This window comes from Lolium perenne, chromosome 1 (assembly GCF_019359855.2).
Source record: "Lolium perenne isolate Kyuss_39 chromosome 1, Kyuss_2.0, whole genome shotgun sequence".
In the NCBI taxonomy this organism is placed as follows: Eukaryota; Viridiplantae; Streptophyta; class Magnoliopsida; order Poales; family Poaceae; genus Lolium; species Lolium perenne.
This window is the reverse complement of record NC_067244.2, coordinates 17,194,887-17,216,352: the sequence shown is the minus strand read 5'-3', so window position 1 is coordinate 17,216,352 and position 21,466 is coordinate 17,194,887. Positions and strand designations below refer to the sequence as shown.

The window sequence follows — 21,466 nt, the reverse complement described above, 5'->3', positions numbered from 1 at the left end:
CCACAACTAGGAGCTTCTAACGTCAAGCGTTGGCCTGTGGACTGGAGAGTCCTTGTATCTTACGCTTCCGCTATGAACTTGTGTTTGTTCGTTGATAAATAGATCAACTATTCGTGTAATATGGATCATGTGATTCCACTTTGTAAGACATTATGGTTTGTAATGAATGATGACTGTGATACTTAACTATTATGCCTCACAACAACAATTTCCTGGGATTGCGATGTATGACATAATAGGCATCCGGACTTAAAAATCCAGGTGTTGACAGCGCGCCGGACCTTCGTTGGTGAATCACTTGTCCAGTCCCGACGCGAACGACCTCCGCGTGCGGCGGAGGCGGCGCGCTTGGGCGCCATGGCCGCCCCGACTTAGTTGACCTCCGCCAATCCGGCCTCGCCTCTCTCTCCCCGGTGCGCACTCGTCCTCGACCTGGCGCCGCCGATGCGACCTCCGTCCCAACGTTGCGCGCGCCTCTGCCTCCGTCACGGTCGTGGGCGCATCTCAGCTGCCCCGAGGACCGTCCCCGATGCCTCCCCATTCCCGGACGTCGTCCACCTCCAGCGGCCGGTCCGGAGGGATGTATCCCGTTTCCCAGGTGCTCCTCCACTCCACTTCAACACCCTCACGCATCAGGGTAAGATACGATTGGCATTCTCTTATTTGTTCATGGAGATTTATGGATGGATGTAATAATAGTAACTTTGCTCGAAGTCTGGATGTACTTTCTATCCTTTTTTACATCTAAATGATGCAAAGATTAAGCTGTATTTCTCCTAATTTTGGATGTAATTAACTAAATTATAAAGCTATAGCGGCCGACCGGGATGTAATTTATCAATTCTGGGATGTATAAATTACAGAGGTAGCTAGCATTTCTAAACCAATTTTCGTGTGATGTAATTATTTGAGTTCTAGATGTAATTACTTGAGTTCTAGATGTAATTTTAGGTGGTAGAGAGCCGGTTAAAAATAACATAACAGAGGGGGGACTCGAGAAGAGATGGGGAAAAGGGAGAGGATGAAAAGATACTCTGCCCGCGCTCGGTGCAACGAACCGAATAGAACGTGTTTTCTTTTTTGGGTAGCGTGTCGCTTTCAGTGGCTTTCAGGTCTAAGACAACTTTCTTTTTTCGGAAATAATTGCATTCGGTTACCAGGTAGCGCTACAGGGTGCCCCTGTCTGAAATTGACTTTTTCCTAAAATAGAAAGCGGGGCCCACATTTGATAGCGACAACTACCAGAAATGGAATTCCGTCCCCACGTGTGGATGCAACTTCGTCGGGCAGAATTGGACCACAGAAAAGGACAGAAAAATACAGGCTATCAATTAGAATCTAAACCCTACCTAACCTCGTTTCTTCCAGCCCTCATCTTCTTCCTCCAGCCGCCGCCTGCTAGTACGAAGAGCAGCAAGAAAACTCCATCCTGTAGCTTCAAAAAGAGCCAAAAATACATGCTTACAAAGTAGATAAAAGATCTGCTACAAAACTCCTGTAGCATGCCCAGAAAACAGAGGTAAAAAGCTCCTTCCCCTTGCCAGATCTGTAACTTTAGACAAGATGTAGCAAGTACTATCGTCACATCAATCTGCATCTAGAAGAATTACATGTAGAATTGAAAAAAATACATGTTAATTTTTCTCGCTTATGTAGCATTGAACATGTACAAAAAAATGTTATGGTCTTAAATGCTTTAGTTCTTTGATGCAGCTGAATTGAATTTTTAGTTTGTTAAATGTATATGGCCTTAAATGCTTATGTATTGTAGATATGGATCTGGACCTAAATGTTACACCGGAAGATCTAGAAGATCCTGAAGATGTAGTTCATCCAAAAGAAGCTCAAGGTGATCTAGGGCATGTCATTCATCCAAAAGAAGCTCAAGCTGCTGCAGTTGAAGTTCACATATCTGGTGGCAACATAGGACCATCAGCAGAAACTGATGTACTTACTGGGATTACCCTATCTAGCGATGATTCAGGTGGAGAAGATGAAGTTCAGTCAACTCCAAGTAGCCAGCCAACTGTTGATAAACCATATCCAGGGATGATGTTTGATAGTTGGGAGCAAGCTAGAGTGCATTATAATCAGTATGCTAAGCATGGAGGCTTTTCAATAAAGTCTAGTACATCCAGAAACTCTAGCATTGATAAGGAGAAAGACAAATATCTATTTGTTTGCAACAAAAGTGGGAAGAACCCTGATATCAATAGGCTGGAAGCTCCACCAGTGAAACAACGCAGTCGTGCAATAACTGTTAAGACTGACTGCAAGGCACGTCTGCGAGTGAAAAGAAGAGGCAAAACGTGGCATGAAACAATGTTTATAGAAGAGCACAATCATCCATGTCTCAAGAAATTTTCTTTGAAAAGGTTCTTGAGATCTCACAGGGGAATCCCAAAGGAAGAAAGGGACTTCATCAGGCTACTTCACAAGGTTAACCTGTCAGCTGGAAGAGTGATGTCTATTATGGCAGAGTTGTATGGCAAGCTTGCTAATGTTCCCTATGTGACAAAAGATGTTAGCAACTTCATGGCAACAATTGATGTGCCAGAAACTCAGCAAGACATGTCATTGTTACTTGCAGAGTTTGATAAGGTGAAAAAGGATGATCCACAATTCTTCTCCAAGATAGATGTTGATCATGATCACCGAGTTCGGCGGATTTTCTGGGTTAATGGCCTAGCAAGATTTGCATACAAGATTTACAGTGATTGTTTGTCTTTTGACACTACCTACATGACAAACATGTACAACATGCCCTTTGCTCCGTTCATTGGGATAAATAGGTATGGTCAATCAATTCAACTTGGTTGTGGGTTCGTATAAAATGAAGGTGGAAGATTTTGTTTGGGTATTTGAGGCATTTCTTGAGGCGATGGATGGTTTGCACCCAACTAACATCATCACTGATCAGGATGGTGCAATGAGGAGTACCATTTTGGCAACTTTTCCAAATTCATGCCACAGGAATTGTAGATGGCACATAATGCAGAATTTCCAACCTGTGCTAGGAAATGACATGGCTAAGAATGAAGATCTACGAAGAGAGTTCAATGAGATAATTGACCACAACATGACAGAGGATGAATTTGAAAGAAGGTGGGCAGAAATGATCATCAAATACAATGTAGGGGACAATGCACATTTGGCGGACGTCTTATGATCTGAGATCCAGTTCTTTCCATGCTTACTTCAGGGATAGGTTCTTCCCATTCCTACAAACTACAACGCGTAGTGAAGGGCTCAATGCTGTTTTGAAAAGATATGTTAGACCACACAACAACCTTGTGATTTCTTCAAACAATACATGAAATTACAAGAGAAAATAGAAGTTGCAGAAGATGGTAATGAATTCGAAATGGAAGACAAAACTCTAAGGATGTGGGGAGATTGGCCACTTGAGAAACAAGCTATACAGGTGTACACCAGGCCCATCTACCCGCGTTTCAGGGCTGAGATTCATAAAGTTACATCTTACAATGCAAATCTAGTTGAGGGGCATCTGTTTGATGTTGTTCCAATAACATGATCAGTTTATGGATATGGCAAGAGATCCTACAGGGTGGAAGCTAACATGCAGGAATCGACCTACACATGCGAATGCTCTAAGATTAAAAGGGATGGTTTGTTGTGCTGCCATGCATTGCGAGTAATGGCACATGTTGGTGCTGTGGGGTACATACCATCGCATTACATACTGCCAAGGTGGCAAATGACACCAAAATACATTGTTACACAGAAAGTAGACTTTCCTGACGTCCCTACTGACAGGAAGTTGTCAATTAAAGAGAGGAAGCTGATCCGGTATGGGACACTGTGCAATGATTTCACAGACATAGCTAAAGTAGCATCTGAATCGGATAAAAGCAAGGCTATAGCTGATAAGTACATGTTGGCTTTGTCAAATGAACTTAAGTCTATGAAGTTAAGTGAAGCAGCAAAACGAAAAGCTAAACAGAAAAAGGTGGACATGTTGAAGATACATCCAAAGGTGAGTTCGTGTTGACGTCCGAAACCCACCGGCGGGCAGCGACGGGCAACACCGTAGAGCCGGGAACAACCTAGGGCTGCGGCTGGCCGAGGTCCCTCCGAGCGACGGCCCGCAAAGCCTTCTGGTCACATGTCCGATGCTGATTGCAAGGGCGTGCCACCTGACCTATACCTGGTCAGGAAGGTGATGGAGATGCCTTGCTTAGTTTCCTGCATGGCATACACGTAAACATTAAATACGAGCCTCGATCGGCTCTCAGGTTATCCTGTGAATCGGCTCAAGGAGCCGATCCACCCATGATTCGTACGGGGTGCACGAATATATGGTGGTCCTGCTTGATCAAGATAAAGCTAATTAGATCTACGACGATTTAGGGTTTTCACCGCATAATCGGAACATCCTACTCAGGATTGGGCCTCGCGGCCACGCACGGTGATCGTAAGTCGATCCTGGACAAGGCCTAAAAACCAACACGAGGTTGATCCCCGGAACATCCTGTCTAGGACTAACGAACGACACCCTACGTGCCGCTGGATCCTCCAGCCCCTTGTAAGGCCTAACTATTGCAGATATTAAACTATTCCTTGATGAACAAGGAGCAATCGTAACGGATCAGATCTACTAAATAACGATCAAGCGGGGTGCCGCCCCCACACCTGAGATAGGTGTGAGGGCGGCTAGATATGCAAGGGTTGCACTACGATAGCATGTTACGCGAAGAACTATGCTAACCCTAACACATCTATGATAACTACGTTGCTCGCCATCAACAAGGCTTCAGTACGAGCAACGCATGAACAACGTGGAGCTTGTGCTGCCTAGATCGCAAAATGCGATCTAGGCAGCATGTTGCTTACCGGTAGAAACCCTCGAGATGAAGGAGTTGGCGATGCGCCGAGATTGATTTGGTTGGTTGAACGTTGGTTGTTGTTTATTCCATAAACCCTAGATACATATTTATAGTCCAGGGGACTTTCTAATTTAGGCGTGCACCTAACCGTGCACGGGTAAAACTCTAACTAACCGACACGTATCCTAATATGTTACAGATACACGGGCAATTCGCCCAAACTTGGTACATAAGGCCGATTCACGTATTTCTTCCATGTATAAATTTTTCAACTTCATCTTGATCGCGGCCCACCTCTGACTCGGTCAAATTCTGGTGATAACACATGCCCCCCTGGTTTTGGAATTGGTAATTCCAAAATCACTCTGCTTCTCTTCGTCGGGTCATGTCGTGGCAGAACCGTCGCAGTATCCGTCATCATGATGCCTTGCCTTCTCAACTTCTCCGTGTGACCTGGCAGTCAAATTTTTTTTTCTTTTAGGCACCACTTCCTCGGAAACTGCTGTGGCATTGAATTCCCACTATATCCCCTTTTATTTAACCGCTCCGCACAGTTTATTTCCGTATCTTCTTCGCACTAGCACTCCAAAAGCCCTCCTGTGCCACCATGTCCTCTTCCTCCTCTGCTTCATCGGATCTCTCCACCCCGTCCTCTTCCTCTCGCGAGCCGACGCCGGAGCCGAACCCGGCGGAGGTCCACGCAGCCAACACCCGCCGCGCCATTGAGGCCGGGGAGGAGTCTAGCCATGACTTCTCCATCTGGTCGGAGGACGACAAGTCCCTGACCGACGGGGAGAGCGACCTCCGCTTCCTCGCCAGCGGGGAAACGGAGGAGGAGAGCGACGACGACCGCTTCTCCTGCGACTTCACCTCTCCCGAGGAGGTGGAGGAGGAAGAAGAGGAGGAAGAGGAGGACGACACCTCCTCCGACGAGCCGCCGGCCAAGCGGTTCTGCCCCTGGCCGGGGAACCTCAGCGACTTCGACAGCGACGACGACGACGCTGACGAAGAGGACGAGGACAATGAAGGCCCGGTCGGCGGCCATTGGAGCGACGACGAGCCCGCCGGGAGCAGCGCCGACAGCGGTGACGACGGCGACGACGAGGGCAGCGACGGCCCGTAGATAGGACCTCTAGTATAGGACCAGTAGTAGTAGATGGGGCAATGTATCCCCTAGTACTTCCTTTTGAGAGCAATCAGCTCTTTATGTAAGAAATCTATCAATGAAGAACTTTTCCCCAATTTGATCTTGCCGATTTCCTTTGAGTTTAATTTAGCCGATTTCCTCTTCTACTGACCTTGCCGATTCGTCCCCTTTGCCAATGCGTAATGAGCCGATAGCAATGCATCAGTCCTTTAAAAATTCACCCTTCCATTCTTCAACTGATGATCTTGAAATCTGGTGGATAATATAAAACCTTCAGGGAAGTCTTTGAATTCTTCCAACCAAACCTAATGGTCTTCTTTAACACTCATCATCTGTGAAGAAGGTTGCGACGAAAGATCAGCCGATGGTACCCCAATCGGCTCATGAACAGAGCGTCTACCAGACCTGCTGCCCCCCGAGCCTTACTCGAGGCGAGAATGTCAGAGAGGATGCGCCAAAGCCGATCACCTTTCTCCTTTAGAAAGCCGATATATCCCTTCTGTCAACACGGCTGAACTAGTATCAAAGGTTGGAAATCCTCGACAGCTGAACCAGACTTGGTGGAGATCCCCTTGGTGGAAATCCTCGTATAATTCTAAAGTCGATGCCCTTGCATCGGCTGTCTGTTATGAAAATTTTGATTTTTTACTGGCCGATTTTTCTCTAATCGGCCCCTAATGTTTCATTGTACACATGTTCACTGCACATGTTCATCTGACTATATGCCCCCCGAGCCGAATCTGCCAGGTGACTGCAGATATCGGCTTTTATGGTTAGCCAGGGCACTGCACTTGCACGTCGGCTCCGCAAGGATTCGTGCTGGCTTTCATCTGCCGACGTGGCCGCTGCCCAGTAGATTGACGTTGCATACAGGCAGAACATGTGATTAGGATGATTTTGGCCGATTGCTGGAATCGGCCTCCATATTGATTGAAGTGCTGACTGGAGGTTCTGTAATGCTTCTTCACAATTTTTGGGGCCGATCACAAGGATCAGCCTCGCCGCGTTTGCTCATTGCGTTGCTTCAGCTACATGGTCAGGCCAGTGGATAAAACCAGCTTAACCCTCCCCTTCGTCACGTCGATGCGCTCGCAGTCGTCCAAATTGATACCTGAGAGGGGTTCTTGGCCTGCTGCTTCCCATGCATTCATGCCAGCCGTCGAAATTTCGGCTGAGTCGTCGGCCTGGACGACCTCCACCTCATCTCCATCCCACTGTATTATGCATTGGTGCATCCTGGAGGGAATGCAGCAGTTGGCGTGGATCCAATCCCTTCCCAGCAGAACAGCATAAGTGCTCGTGCTATCGACGATGAAGAACGTCGTAGGGATAGTTTTCCTTCCTACGGTCAGATCCACGTTCAGAACACCTTGAGCGTCAGATGCTTGGCCGTTGAAATCGCTCAATGTCACGTTGGTCTTGATTAGATCTGAGCTAGAGCGTCCCAGCCGACGTAGCATAGAGTATGGCATGATGTTGACTGCCGCTCCAGTGTCCACCAGCATCTTATTTACAGGCCTCCCATCGATGTAACCTCGCAAGTACAGGGCCTTCAGATGTCTGTAGCTTCTTTCTCGTGGCTTTTCAAAGATAACCGGCCGTGGGCCACAGTCAAGTTGTGCCACAGGTGCCTCGTCTAATCCTGGAGCACTGAACTCCGAAGGGAGGATGAACACCATGTTTGTGCCAGCCGATGTTTCATCATCGGCTTTCCTTTGCTTGGGGCGCCACTCCATTTTCCGCGGACGACCCTCTTCGTCCAGGGTTCGCTGAACTTTCGCAGCCAGATCAGGTCGTGCCTTCCTTAACGTATGCAAGTATACCCTTTCGGCTTCCTCCAGACCGCGCAAACGCTGAACCCTGCGCTTTTGTGAACGGCTGAGTCCATCAGGGCACCACCTTGGCTGGTGGTACCTGTCTTCTTCTTCTTGCCCCTCGTCTTCTGAATCCTCGAGATCCGCCCACCGAGGGGACTCAGCGCGTTTGCTCTGTGGCGGGAGAGGCCCTAAGCGCCTGAATACGGACACATTGGCTGCCTCCTTCTTCTTGTGGTTGCATTCTGGGCAATTGCCGATTGTGGGCAATCGGCTCATTCCTGAATCCCAGCAGTGTCTGAAGAAGGGGCAGTCCCAGTGCCTGTCGTTGTCATCTTGCTCCCTTGATTCTTCTTTGGCACGGCGCTCGTGCTCCTCCTCATCGTGATCGTGCCGACGATGTCTTCTGGCTTCTCTAGCCAGACGATCTCTTTCATCATCATCGCTGGATCGTCGGCGTCGGTCATACTGACTCACATACTTGTTGAGGAGGTGATCAGAGAGGGGTCGCTGATATCTTACGTTCTTCACTTCTCCCTCTGTGACGTAGCGCTTGCCATCATGACGGAGCCGATCGCGTGGAGCGGCTTCCTCTGTGTCCTTGCTACGAGAGCAGCTGCCCTCGTCTCCATCTTTGCCAAAGTGGTGTCCAGGTCCTACCATGTTGATGCTGAACGAGGATCCTGGCTGGCAACCTTCAGGGTAAGTGCATTCTACCATGTTAACGACGGGGAAGGGCTGGGTGTCGACCTTCATGGCGTACTGGTTGAAAATTAGACGCCCTTTTTCTATCGCCGCTTGGATGTGTTGACGCCACACCCTGCAGTCGTTGGTGGCATGGGAGAGCGAGTTATGCCATTTGCAGTATGGCTTTCCGTTCAGCTCTTGCACCGTGGGGAATTTGAGACCTTCAGGAATCGTCAACTGCTTCTCCTTGAGCAGGAGGTCGAAGATTTGCTCAGTCTTGGTCACATCAAAATCAAATCCCCTGGGCGGGCCTGGTGGCTTTACCCATTTGCAGGACACGGGGGTTCCTCCCCGAGCCCATTCAGCCACTGCTACCTCTTGGTCTCCCGCAGGAACTTCGTCTTCCTCTGCATCGACCAGGACTACTGCATGCTTGAATTTGTCCTGGTACAGGTCCGGGTGGCGCTGTTCATATGCCGACAGTTTCTGAACCATGTGCGCCAGTGAGGGATAATCTGCTTGGGAGGCCATGTCCTTGAGCGGTGTTGCGAGGCTCGCTACTGCCAACTCGACTGCTTCCTTTTCAGTTAAACGAACCGAATAACATCGGTTCCTAAGATTCCTGAAGCGCTGGATGTATTCTGTCACAGTTTCTCCACGCTTCTGACGTAGTTGTGCTAGATCGGCAATGCCGGACTCGGAAGCCTCTGAATGGTACTGCGTATGGAACTGCTCTTCCAACTGCTTCCAAGTCCGGATGGAGTCTGGTGGCAACGAGGTGTACCATCCGAAAGCCGATCCCGTGAGGGACTGTGAAAAGAGCCTCACGCGTAGTTGATCCGACACTGAAGCCGGTCCTAGTTGTGCCAAATATCGGCCCACGTGCTCGATGGAGCTGGAACCATCTGATCCATTGAATTTGGAGAAATCAGAGAGCCGATATTTGGGTGGTAGCGGGATCATCTCGTAGTCGTCGGGGTACGGCTTGGAATAGCCGATTGCCCTCCTTTTCGGCACCATGCCGAACTGGTCTCTCAGTATGGTACTGATCTGATCCGCTGTGCTGGCTGCAGGAGTTGAACTCTGAAGATTCGCCGGGGTGGCGTACTTAGCCAGCCATGTTTGCTTTTCCAGCTCTGAGCCAACTGCAGGAGCCGAGCTCTGGAGGTTCGTCGGGGTGGCGTACCTAGTTAGCCACGTCTGCTTCTCAAGCTCTGTCGCTGACGTCCCTCCTATTTTCCCAGGAGTTCCTGATGTTGTGGCCCGGTTTGTGAGTGCCCAGTTACCACAATCTGGCACATACGTGCACGTGTACCCGTGAGGGATCTCCTTAGGCGCCTCAGGCAAGAACTGGTAGTCACCAGGGTCACCACCGATCTTGTAGACGACGAATGCCGGTGAAGCCGGCACTTCTGGTGCTGCCAACGCATATGGCAGCGGTGGACGGGACTGGAGTGGCAACTCTCCTTGATGCGTCCCGAGCGCTGGTCCTGACGGCGAGTACTGGTGCCTCATGATCTCCTGGATCACGCGAAGAGCGACACGCTCCAACGTGTTGACCAGGTTCTCAGAGTGGCGGTGTAGCGAGTGAGCCACCAGGTAGTTGATCTCCTGCCGCAGGGACCTGGTGCGTTCTTCTGATGGGGCAGAGAGGTCTATCCCATCTAGTGCACCATTAGGCGAGAACCCCTTCCACCTGATGCCATGGGAACGGGTTCTGTGGAAAGAGCCGATGAGGTCGGCCTCGAGGATGACCTTAATCTCGTCATACTTCTTCTTGAGCTCATCGGTCAAGTCCTCGTACGTGACTGGCGTGCCGTCTGATACGTCTCCGACGTATCGATAATTTCTTATGTTCCATGCCACATTATTGATGTTATCTACATGTTTTATGCACACTTTATGTCATATTCGTGCATTTTCTGGAACTAACCTATTAACAAGATGCCGAAGTGCCGATTCTTGTTTCTGCTGTTTTTGGTTTCAGAAATCCTAGTAAGGAAATATTCTCGGAATTGGACGAAATCAAAGCCCAGGGGCCTATTTTCTCACGAAGCTTCCAGAAGTCCGAAGGAGAGACGAAGAGGGGCCACGGAGGGGCCACACCATAGGGCGGCGCGGCCCCCCCCTTGGCCACGCCGGCCTGTAGTGTGGGGCCCCCGTGCTGCCTCTTGACCTGCCCTTCCGCCTATAAAAAGTCTCCGTGACGAAACCCCCAGTACCGAGAGCCACGATACGGAAAACCTTCCAGAGACGCCGCCACCGCCGATCCCATCTCGGGGGATCCAGGAGATCGCCTCCGGCACCCTGCCGGAGAGGGGAATCATCTCCCGGAGGACTCTACGCCGCCATGGTCGCCTCCGGTGTGATGTGTGAGTAGTCTACCCCTGGACTATGGGTCCATAGCAGTAGCTAGATGGTTGTCTTCTCCCCATTGTGCTATCATTGTCGGATCTTGTGAGCTGCCTAACATGATCAAGATCATCTATCTGTAATTCTATATGTTGCGTTTGTTGGGATTCGATGAATAGAGAATACTTGTTATGTTGATTATCAAAGTTATGCTATGTGTTGTTTATGATCTTGCATGCTCTCCGTTACTAGTAGATGCTCTGGCCAAGTAGATGCTTGTAACTCCAAGAGGGAGTACTTATGCTCGATAGTGGGTTCATGCCTGCATTGACACAGGACAAAGGATGAAAGTTCTAAGGTTGTTTTGTGCTTTTTCCACTATGTATATAACATTAGTGCTATGTTCAAGGATGTAGTCACTAGTTACATTACGCACCATACTTAATGCAATTGTCTGTTGTTAGCAACTTAATACCGGAGGGGTTCGGATGATAACTTTGAAGGTGGACTTTTTAGGCATAGATGCAGTTGGATGACGGTCTATGTACTTTGTCGTAATGCCCAATTAAATCTCACTATACTCATCATGATATGTATGTGCATGGTCATGCTCTCTTTATTTGTCAATTGCCCAACTGTAATTTGTTCACCCAACATGCTGTTCGTCTTATGGGAGAGACACCTCTAGTGAACTGTGGACCCCGGTCCAATTCTCTTTACTGAAATACAATCTACTGCAATACTTGTTCTACTGTTTTCTGCAAACAATCATCTTCCACACAATACGGTTAACTCTTTGTTACAGCAAGCCGGTGAGATTGACAACCTCACTGTTTCGTTGGGACAAAGTACTTTGGTTGTGTTGTGCAGGTTCCACGTTGGCGCCAGAATCCCTGGTGTTGCGCCGCACTACATCCCGCCGCCATCAACCTTCAACGTGCTTCTTGGCTCCTCCTGGTTCGATAAACCTTGGTTTCTTTCTGAGGGAAAACTTGCTGCTGTGCGCATCATACCTTCCTCTTGGGGTTGCCCAACGAACGTGTGAAATACACGCCATCAAGCTCTTTTTCTGGCGCCATTGCCGGGGAGATCAAGACACGCTGCAAGGGGAGTCTCCACTTCTCAATCTCTTTACTTTGTTTTTGTCTTGCTTAGTTTTATTTACTACTTTGTTTGCTGCACTAAATCAAAATACAAAAAAATTAGTTGCTAGTTTTACTTTATTTGCTATCTTGTTTGCTATATCTAAAACACAAAAAAATTAGTTTACTTGCATTTACTTTATCTAGTTTGTTTTATTTACTGTTGCTAAAATGGCCAACGCTGAAAACACTAAGTTGTGTGACTTCACAACCACAAATAATAATGATTTCTTATGCACACCTATTGCTCCACCTGCTACTACAGCAGAATTCTTTGAAATTAAACCTGCTTTACTGAATCTTGTTATGCGAGAGCAATTTTCTGGTGTTAGTTCTGATGATGCTACTGCCCATCTTAATAATTTTGTTGAATTATGTGAAATGCAAAAATATAAAGATGTAGATGGTGATATTATTAAACTAAAATTGTTCCCTTTCTCATTAAGAGGAAGAGCTAAAGATTGGTTGCTATCTCTGCCTAAGAATAGTATTGATTCATGGACTAAATGCAAGGATGCTTTTATTGGTAGATATTATCCCCCTGCTAAAATTATATCTTTGAGGAGTAGCATAATGAATTTTAAACAATTAGATACTGAACATGTTGCTCAAGCTTGGGAAAGAATGAAATCTTTGGTTAAAAATTGCCCAACCCATGGACTGACTACTTGGATGATCATCCAAACCTTCTATGCAGACTAAATTTTTCTTCGCGGAATTTATTGGATTCAGCTGCTGGAGGTACCTTTATGTCCATCACTCTTGGTGAAGCAACAAAGCTTCTTGATAATATGATGATCAACTACTCTGAATGGCACACGGAAAGAGCTCCACAAGGTAAGAAGGTAAATTCTGTCGAAGAAACCTCTTCCTTGAGTGATAAGATTGATGCTATTATGTCTATGCTTGTGAATGGTAGGCCTAATGTTAATTCTAATAATGTTCCGCTAGCGTCATTAGTTGCTCAAAAAGAATATGTTGATGTGAATTTCATTAAAAATAACAATCACAATGATTCTAGGCCATACCCTGCTAATGGTAATTTTTATGGTAGATATGCTTCATCTAATGAAGAAAAGATGCTAGAAATTGAAAGATCCACCAAGAGCTTTATGCAATCACAATATGAGCAAAATAAATTGTTTACTAAAACTATGAATGAGCAATCTACCTTGTTGAAGAATATAGGGAATCAACTTGAAAATCTGAATAGGGAGATCTCGGGGTTGCAAACTAAACTTGCTAGTGCTGAAACCCGAATCTCATATATGTCTGCATCACAATCTTCTTTAATTAATAAAATGGCTGCTAAACCTGAGGATTTAGATGATAAAATTACTACTACAGCAAATGCCATTCAAGTTAGAATTAATGAGAATATAAGATTAATGGCTGAACTGCGTGCTAGGTGGGATAGAGAAGAAAATGAAAAACTAGCTAAAGAAAAGAATATAGCTAAAGTTTGGACTATTACCACCACTAGTAATGCTAATGCTACACATGTTGCTGCACCTCCCACTAATACTAATAAAAGAATTGGTGTTAGCAATGTTTCCACTTCTAATGCAAAGCGCGAAAAACTGCACTGAAAGCGCTAAAACTGCTGAAACTGCTGTGATAAAGCTGCTGAAATTTTTTCCAACATTGGGGATGATGATCCCATTGCTTTAGATTATAATGGTTTGAATTTTGATGATTGCCACATCTCTGAAGTTATAAAGTTCTTGCAAAAACTTGCTAAAAGTCCTAATGCTAGTGCTATAAATTTGGCTTTTACACATCATATTACAAATGCTCTTATAAAAGCTAGAGAAGAGAAACTAGAGCGCGAAGCCTCTATTCCTAAAAAGCTAGAGGATGATTGGGAGCCCATCATTAAGATGAAGGTTAAAGATTTTGATTGTAATGCTTTATGTGATCTTGGTGCAAGTATTTCTGTTATGCCTAATAAAATTTATAATATGCTTGACTTGCCACCGCTGAAAAATTGTTATTTGGATGTTAATCTTGCTGATCATTCTACAAAGAAACCTTTGGGTAAAGTTGATAATGTTCGCATTACCGTTAACAATAACCTTGTTCCCGTTGATTTTGTTGTCTTGGATATTGAATGCAATGCATCTTGTCCCATTATATTGGGAAGACCCTTTCTTTGAACTGTTGGTGCTATTATTGATATGAAGGAAGGTAATATAAAATATCAATTTCCTCTCAAGAAAGGTATGGAACACTTCCCTAGAAAGAGAATGAAGGTACCTTTTGATTCTATTATGAGAACAAATTATGATGTTGACACTTCGTCTCTTGATAATACTTGATACACACTTTCTGCGCCTAGCTGAAAGGCGTTAAAGAAAAGCGCTTATGGGAGACAACCCATGTTTTTACCTACAGTACTTTGTTTTTATTTTGTGTCTTGGAAGTTGTTTACTACTGTAGCAACCTCTCCTTATCTTAGTTTTGTGTTTTGTTGTGCCAAGTTAAGCCGTTGATAGAAAAGTAAGTACTAGATTTGGATTACTGCACAGTTCCAGATTTCTTTGCTGTCACGAATCTGAGTCCACCTCCCTGTAGGTAGCTCAGAAAATTAAGCCAATTTACGTGCATGATCCTCAGATATGTACGCAACTTTCATTCAATTTGAGCATTTTCATTTGAGCAAGTCTGGTGCCATTTTAAAATTCGTCAATACGAACTGTTCTGTTTTGACAGATTCTGCCTTTTATTTCGCATTGCCTCTTTCGCTATGTTGGATTAATTTCTTTGATCCATTAATGTCCAGTAGCATTATGCAATGTCCACAAGTGTTAAGAATGATTGTGTCACCTCTGAATATGTCAATTTATATTGTGCACTAACCCTCTAATGAGTTGTTTCGAGTTTGGTGTGGAGGAAGTTTTCAAGGATCAAGAGAGGAGTATGATGCAACATGATCAAGGGGAGTGAAAGCTCTAAGCTTGGGGATGCACCCGGTGGTTCACCCCTGCATATATCAAGAAGACTCAAGCGTCTAAGCTTGGGGATGCCCAAGGCATCCCCTTCTTCATCGACAACATTATCAGGTTCCTCCCCTGAAACTATATTTTTATTCCATCACATCTTATGTGCTTTTTCTTGGAGCGTCGGTTTGTTTTTGTTTTTTTTTTGTTTGAATAAAATGGATCCTAGCATTCACTTTATGGGAGAGAGACACGCTCCGCTGTAGCATATGGACAAGTATGTCCTTGGTTTCTACTCATAGTATTCATGGCGAAGTTTCTCCTTCGTTAAATTGTTATATGGTTGGAATTGGAAAATGATACATGTAGTAATTGCTATAAATGTCTTGGGTAATGTGATACTTGGCAATTGTTGTGCTCATGATTAAGCTCTTGCATCATATGCTTTGCACCCATTAATGAAGAAATACATAGAGCATGCTAAAATTTGGTTTGCATATTTGGTTTCTCTAAGGTCTAGATAATTTCTAGTTTTGAGTTTGAACAATAAGGAAGACGGTGTAGAGTCTTATAATGTTTTCAATATGTCTTTTATGTGAGTTTTGCTGCACCGGTTCATCCTTGTGTTTGTTTCAAATAAGCCTTGCTAGCCTAAACCTTGTATCGAGAGGGAATACTTCTCATGCATCCAAAATACTTGAGCCAACCATTATGCCATTTGTGTCCACCATACCTACCTATACTACATGGTATTTTTCCGCCATTCCAAAGTAAATTGCTTGAGTGCTACCTTTAAAATTCCATCATTCACCTTTGCAATATATAGCTCATGGGACAAATAGCTTAAAAACTATTGTGGTATTGAATATGTAATTATGCACTTTATCTCTTATTAAGTTGCTTGTTGTGCGATAACCATGTTCATCGGGACGCCATCAACTATTCATTGTTGAATTTCATGTGAGTTGCTATGCATGTTCGTCTTGTCTGAAGTAAGAGAGATCTACCACCATATGGTTAAGCATGCATATGTTAGAGAAGAACATTGGGCCGCTAACTAAAGCTATGATCCATGGTGGAAGTTTCAGTTTTGGACAACAATCCTCAAATCTCAAATGAGAAAATTATTAATTGTTGGTATATGCTTATGCATAAAAGAGGAGTCCATTATCTGTTGTCTATGTTGTCCCGGTATGGATGTCTAAGTTGAAGAATAATCAATAGCGAGAAATCCAATGCGAGCTTTCTCCTTAGACCTTTGTACAGGCGGCATAGAGGTACCCCTTTGTGACACTTGGTAAAAACAATGCATTGTGATGATCCGGTAGTCCAAGCTAATTAGGACAAGGTGCGGGCACTATTAGTACACTATGCATGAGGCTTGCAACTTATAAGATATAATTTACATGATGCATATGCTTTATTACTACCGTTGACAAAATTGTTTCATGTTTTCAAAATCAAAGCTCTAGCACAAATATAGCAATCGATGTTTTTCCTCTATGGAGGACTATTCTTTTACTTTCAATGTTGAGTCAGTTCACCTATCTCTCTCCACCTCAAGAAGCAAACACTTGTGTGAACTGTGCATTGATTCCTACATATTTGCTTATTGCACTTATTATATTACTCTATGTTGACAATATCCATGAGATATACATGTTACAAGTTGAAAGCAACCGCTGAAACTTAATCTTCTTTTGTGTTGCTTCAATATCTCTACTTTGAATTATTGCTTTATGAGTTATCTCTTATGCAAGACTTATTGATGCTTGTCTTGAAGTGCTATTCATGAAAAGTCTTTGCTATATGATTCACTTGTTTACTCATGTCATATACATTGTTTTGATCGCTGCATTCACTACATATGCTTTACAAATAGTATGATCAAGATTATGATGGCATGTCACTCAGAAATTATCTCGTGTTATCGTTTTACCTGCTGGGACGAGCAGAACTAAGCTTGGGGATGCTGATACGTCTCCGACGTATCGATAATTTCTTATGTTCCATGCCACATTATTGATGTTATCTACATGTTTTATGCACACTTTATGTCATATTCGTGCATTTTCTGGAACTAACCTATTAACAAGATGCCGAAGTGCCGATTGCTGTTTCTTGCTGTTTTTGGTTTCAGAAATCCTAGTAAGGAAATATTCTCGGAATTGGACGAAATCAAAGCCCAGGGGCCTATTTTCTCACGAAGCTTCCAGGAAGTCCGAAGGAGAGACGAAGAGGGGCCACGGAGGGGCCACACCATAGGCGGCGCGGCCCCCTTGGCCGCGCCGGCCTGTAGTGTGTGGGGCCCCGTGCCGCCTCTTGACCTGCCCTTCCGCCTATAAAAAGTCTCCGTGACGAAACCCCCGCATGCGAGAGCCACGATACGGAAAACCTTCCGGAGACGTCGCCGCCGCCGATCCCATCTCGGGGGATCCGGGAGATCGCCTCCGGCACCCTGCCGGGAGAGGGGAATCATCTCCCGGAGGACTCTACGCCGCCATGGTCGCCTCCGGTGTGATGTGTGAGTAGTCTACCCCTGGACTATGGGTCCATAGCAGTAGCTAGATGGTTGTCTTCTCCCCATTGTGCTATCATTGTCGGATCTTGTGAGCTGCCTAACATGATCAAGATCATCTATCTGTACTTCTATATGTTGCGTTTGTTGGGATCCGATGAATAGAGAATACTTGTTATGTTGATTATCAAAGTTATGCTATGTGTTGTTTATGATCTTGCATGCTCTCCGTTACTAGTAGATGCTCTGGCCAAGTAGATGCTTGTAACTCCAAGAGGGAGTACTTATGCTCGATAGTGGGTTCATGCCTGCATTGACACCTGGGACAGTGACAGAAAGTTCTAAGGTTGTGTTGTGCTGTTGCCACTAGGGATAAAACATTAGTGCTATGTTCAAGGATGTAGTCACTAGTTACATTACGCACCATACTTAATGCAATTGTCTGTTGTTAGCAACTTAATACTGGAGGGGGTTCGGATGATAACCTGAAGGTGGACTTTTTAGGCATAGATGCAGTTGGATGACGGTCTATGTACTTTGTCGTAATGCCCAATTAAATCTCACTATACTCATCATGATATGTATGTGCATGGTCATGCTCTCTTTATTTGTCAATTGCCCAACTGTAATTTGTTCACCCAACATGCTGTTCGTCTTATGGGAGAGACACCTCTAGTGAACTGTGGACCCCGGTCCAATTCTCTTTACTGAAATACAATCTACTGCAATACTTGTTCTACTGTTTTCTGCAAACAATCATCTTCCACACAATACGGTTAACTCTTTGTTACAGCAAGCCGGTGAGATTGACAACCTCACTGTTTCGTTGGGGCAAAGTACTTTGGTTGTGTTGTGCAGGTTCCACGTTGGCGCCGGAATCCCTGGTGTTGCGCCGCACTACATCCCGCCGCCATCAACCTTCAACGTGCTTCTTGGCTCCTCCTGGTTCGATAAACCTTGGTTTCTTTCTGAGGGAAAACTTGCTGCTGTGCGCATCATACCTTCCTCTTGGGGTTGCCCAACGAACGTGTGAAATACACGCCATCACCGTCCGCCATCTCAGATGTAGATGGCGATGTGGTCGATGTAGAAGCTTGTCCCACCGGGCGTGCCAGAATGTGTTGACGTCCGAAACCCACCGGCGGGCAGCGACGGGCAACACCGTAGAGCCGGGAACAACCTAGGGCTGCGGCTGGCCGAGGTCCCTCCGAGCGACGGCCCGCAAAGCCTTCTGGTCACACGTCCGATGCTGATTGCAAGGGCGTGCCACCTGACCTATACCTGGTCAGGAAGGTGATGGAGATGCCTTGCTTAGTTTCCTGCATGGCATACACGTAAACATTAAATACGAGCCTCGATCGGCTCTCAGGTTATCCTGTGAATTGGCTCAAGGAGCCGATCCACCCATGATTCGTACGGGGTGCACGAATATATGGTGGTCCTGCTTGATCAAGATAAAGCTAATTAGATCTACGATGATTTAGGGTTTTCACCGCATAATCGGAACATCCTACTCAGGATTGGGCCTCGCGGCCACGCACGGTGATCGTAAGTCGATCCTAGACAAGGCCTAAAAACCAACACGAGGTTGATCCCCGGAACATCCTGTCTAGGACTAACGAACGACACCCTACGTGCCGCTGGATCCTCCAGCCCCTTGTAAGGCCTAACTATTGCAGATATTAAACTAATCCTTGATGAACAAGGAGCAATCGTAACAGATCAGATCTACTAAATAACGATCAAGCGGGGTGCCGCCCCCACACCTGAGATAGGTGTGAGGGCGGCTAGATATGCAAGGGTTGCACTACGATAGCATGTTACGCGAAGAACTATGCTAACCCTAACACATCTATGATAACTACGTTGCTCGCCATCAACAAGGCTTCAGTACGAGCAACGCATGAACAACGTGGAGCTTGTGCTGCCTAGATCGCAAGATGCGATCTAGGCAGCATGTTGCTTACCGGTAGAAACCCTCGAGATGAAGGAGTTGGCGATGCGCCGAGATTGATTTGGTTGGTTGAATGTTGGTTGTTGTTTATTCCATAAACCCTAGATACATATTTATAGTCCAGGGGACTTTCTAATTCAGGCGTGCACCTAACCGTGCACGGGTAAAACTCTAACTAACCGACACGTATCCTAATATGTTACAGATACACGGGCAATTCGCCCAAACTTGGTACATAAGGCCGATTCACGTATTTCTTCCATGTATAAATTCTTCAACTTCATCTTGATCGCGACCCACCTCTGACTCGGTCAAATTCTGGTGATAACAGTTTGTTGGTGGCAATGCAAATCAAAAGAGAAAGAACACTGAAAAAACATCCAACCGGGACTTTGTCGGTGATGATGGGCAGAGGAGTGCGTCGCAGCAACACAATATTAGGGACCCTGCAGTAACTAGAACTAAAGGACGTCTAGGGGAGAAACAGAAGAAGTCTGGGCTGCACATAAAATCTACAAAACCTGTGAAATGCAGTGGTTGTGGGTATGAGAATCACACTTTAGCATCATGTCCTTCAAAATTGTCTACTGCACCAGAACCTATGGAGATCAACTTTTTCCGCGACATGGTTTAGTAATGGCAAGTGTTAATGGCAACTTTTTCCGCGACATGGTTTAGTTATCAAGTGCAATGGAATGTGGTATTTTTGTAGTGTTAATGACTTTGGAAGCATTTATTTGGTACCCACAATGTTGATTAACTTGCATGTATATTATATTCCATGGTGTTGATGATTCTAGTTATTTATTTGGTTTTTTGGTGCTTGATGTCTCGAGCACTAGCAGGGTCAGTAAAGTTATGTGTTATAACTCAGTAATGGATGAATAAAATCATGGTTTTATCCGTTCAATTCAAACACCAATATACTCATGCAAACTCTACATAATGTATTAAAAAGGACAAAAATTGGTAGAAGAGAAGGATGTACAAAAGGTGATAGGATCCAAATGGTACCTTCTCTTGATTTGAATGTGCCTAGAACAGTAGTTCTTGCCATGCTATTTTGTTCTCTACCCATGACGACCATTTTAGTGTCAATTGCTTCCTAATGATAGGCATATCCATTGGGTTAAGCGCAGCTATGATCTTCCTCCCATTCCACAATTCGATGAACTTTAGCACGAAGTAGCCGCAGTCGTACCTTGCATGTGAAGAACAATTTAAAGAAGTAAGAGATACTACTTGATGTAATGTAAAATGTTTGTAGCTCTGTATGTAATAATGGCCAAAAGTTCCATATGCACTCACGTAGTTTTCTGCGTCGGGGTGCTGATGTGTTCAGTTTTCCATTTCTTGATATTAATCTTAGAATCAACATAGTTTTGTGCCCACATGTATTTAATAGACCTAATTATTGCTCTGTAATTAGCAACTAGTCCCTTGTTACCTTTAGATCTGAGAGAATCCATCACCTCGAACCTCTCTGCCTTTATGTTGAGCACGATCAAATAATAGTGTCCATTGAATTGTTTGATATCAGGTGTTAGATCTTGCAACACTCCAAACATTATCTGCACTAAAAAAGAAATGACAGAAAAGGTGGAACCTATTAGTAGTTGGAAAAGGTGAAGTACATGGCTAATTATTCAACATGTAGAATCATCAAAGTTAAAACTTACTTGTTCTTTGTGGTCTAGACGACATTCAGGTGTCATTTTGAAAGCTTTCTTCGCCATTCTATCATTGATGCAGCTCACACTCCTAAGCTTGGTCTGCGTGAAGTAAAAGGAACGATGCACATGTGTGAGAATTACAGCAGTAACCAAAAGAAAGCAGATAGTTACAGAAAAAACATAGAGGTTTGCGAATTTCTTACAGCAATACGTAATGGAATGACATGTTTCTTTTGGTTCTCCAACTCACTAGAAAGAACTCGAAGTGCAATTTCGACAGTAGTATTGCTTATCCAAGCACGAGGCTTCACAGAATCTGCAAGATCTCAAAGCTCGATGAAGAAACCTCCGCAGTCAATGATTTTTTCTTTGTTTAAATCATCCTCAGATTCA

General features: G+C 45.0%; 1 protein-coding gene across 1 annotated transcript; it reads left to right on the top strand.

Moving 5' to 3' along the window:
* Window positions 1-1,773: 1,773 nt before the first annotated feature.
* On the top strand, window positions 1,774-20,034 carry LOC139831596 (putative protein FAR1-RELATED SEQUENCE 10). Its single transcript, XM_071820893.1, has 3 exons — window positions 1,774-2,792; window positions 3,778-3,997; window positions 19,732-20,034. The coding sequence occupies exons 1-3, from the start codon at window positions 1,774-1,776 to the stop codon at window positions 20,032-20,034; spliced, it is 1,542 nt and encodes a 513-aa protein (XP_071676994.1).
* The last annotated feature ends 1,432 nt before the right edge of the window (window positions 20,035-21,466 follow it).

Excerpts from the sequence above, each read along its gene's own strand:
- LOC139831596 (XM_071820893.1), top strand. The coding sequence starts at position 1,774 with ATGGATCTGGACCTAAATGTTACACCGGAAGATCTAGAAGATCCTGAA. Across the intron at positions 2,793-3,777 it reads CCGTTCATTGGGATAAATAG|GAAGTTGTCAATTAAAGAGA; the intron begins GTATGGTCAATC and ends CCCTACTGACAG. Across the intron at positions 3,998-19,731 it reads TGTTGAAGATACATCCAAAG|TTTGTTGGTGGCAATGCAAA; the intron begins GTGAGTTCGTGT and ends TGGTGATAACAG.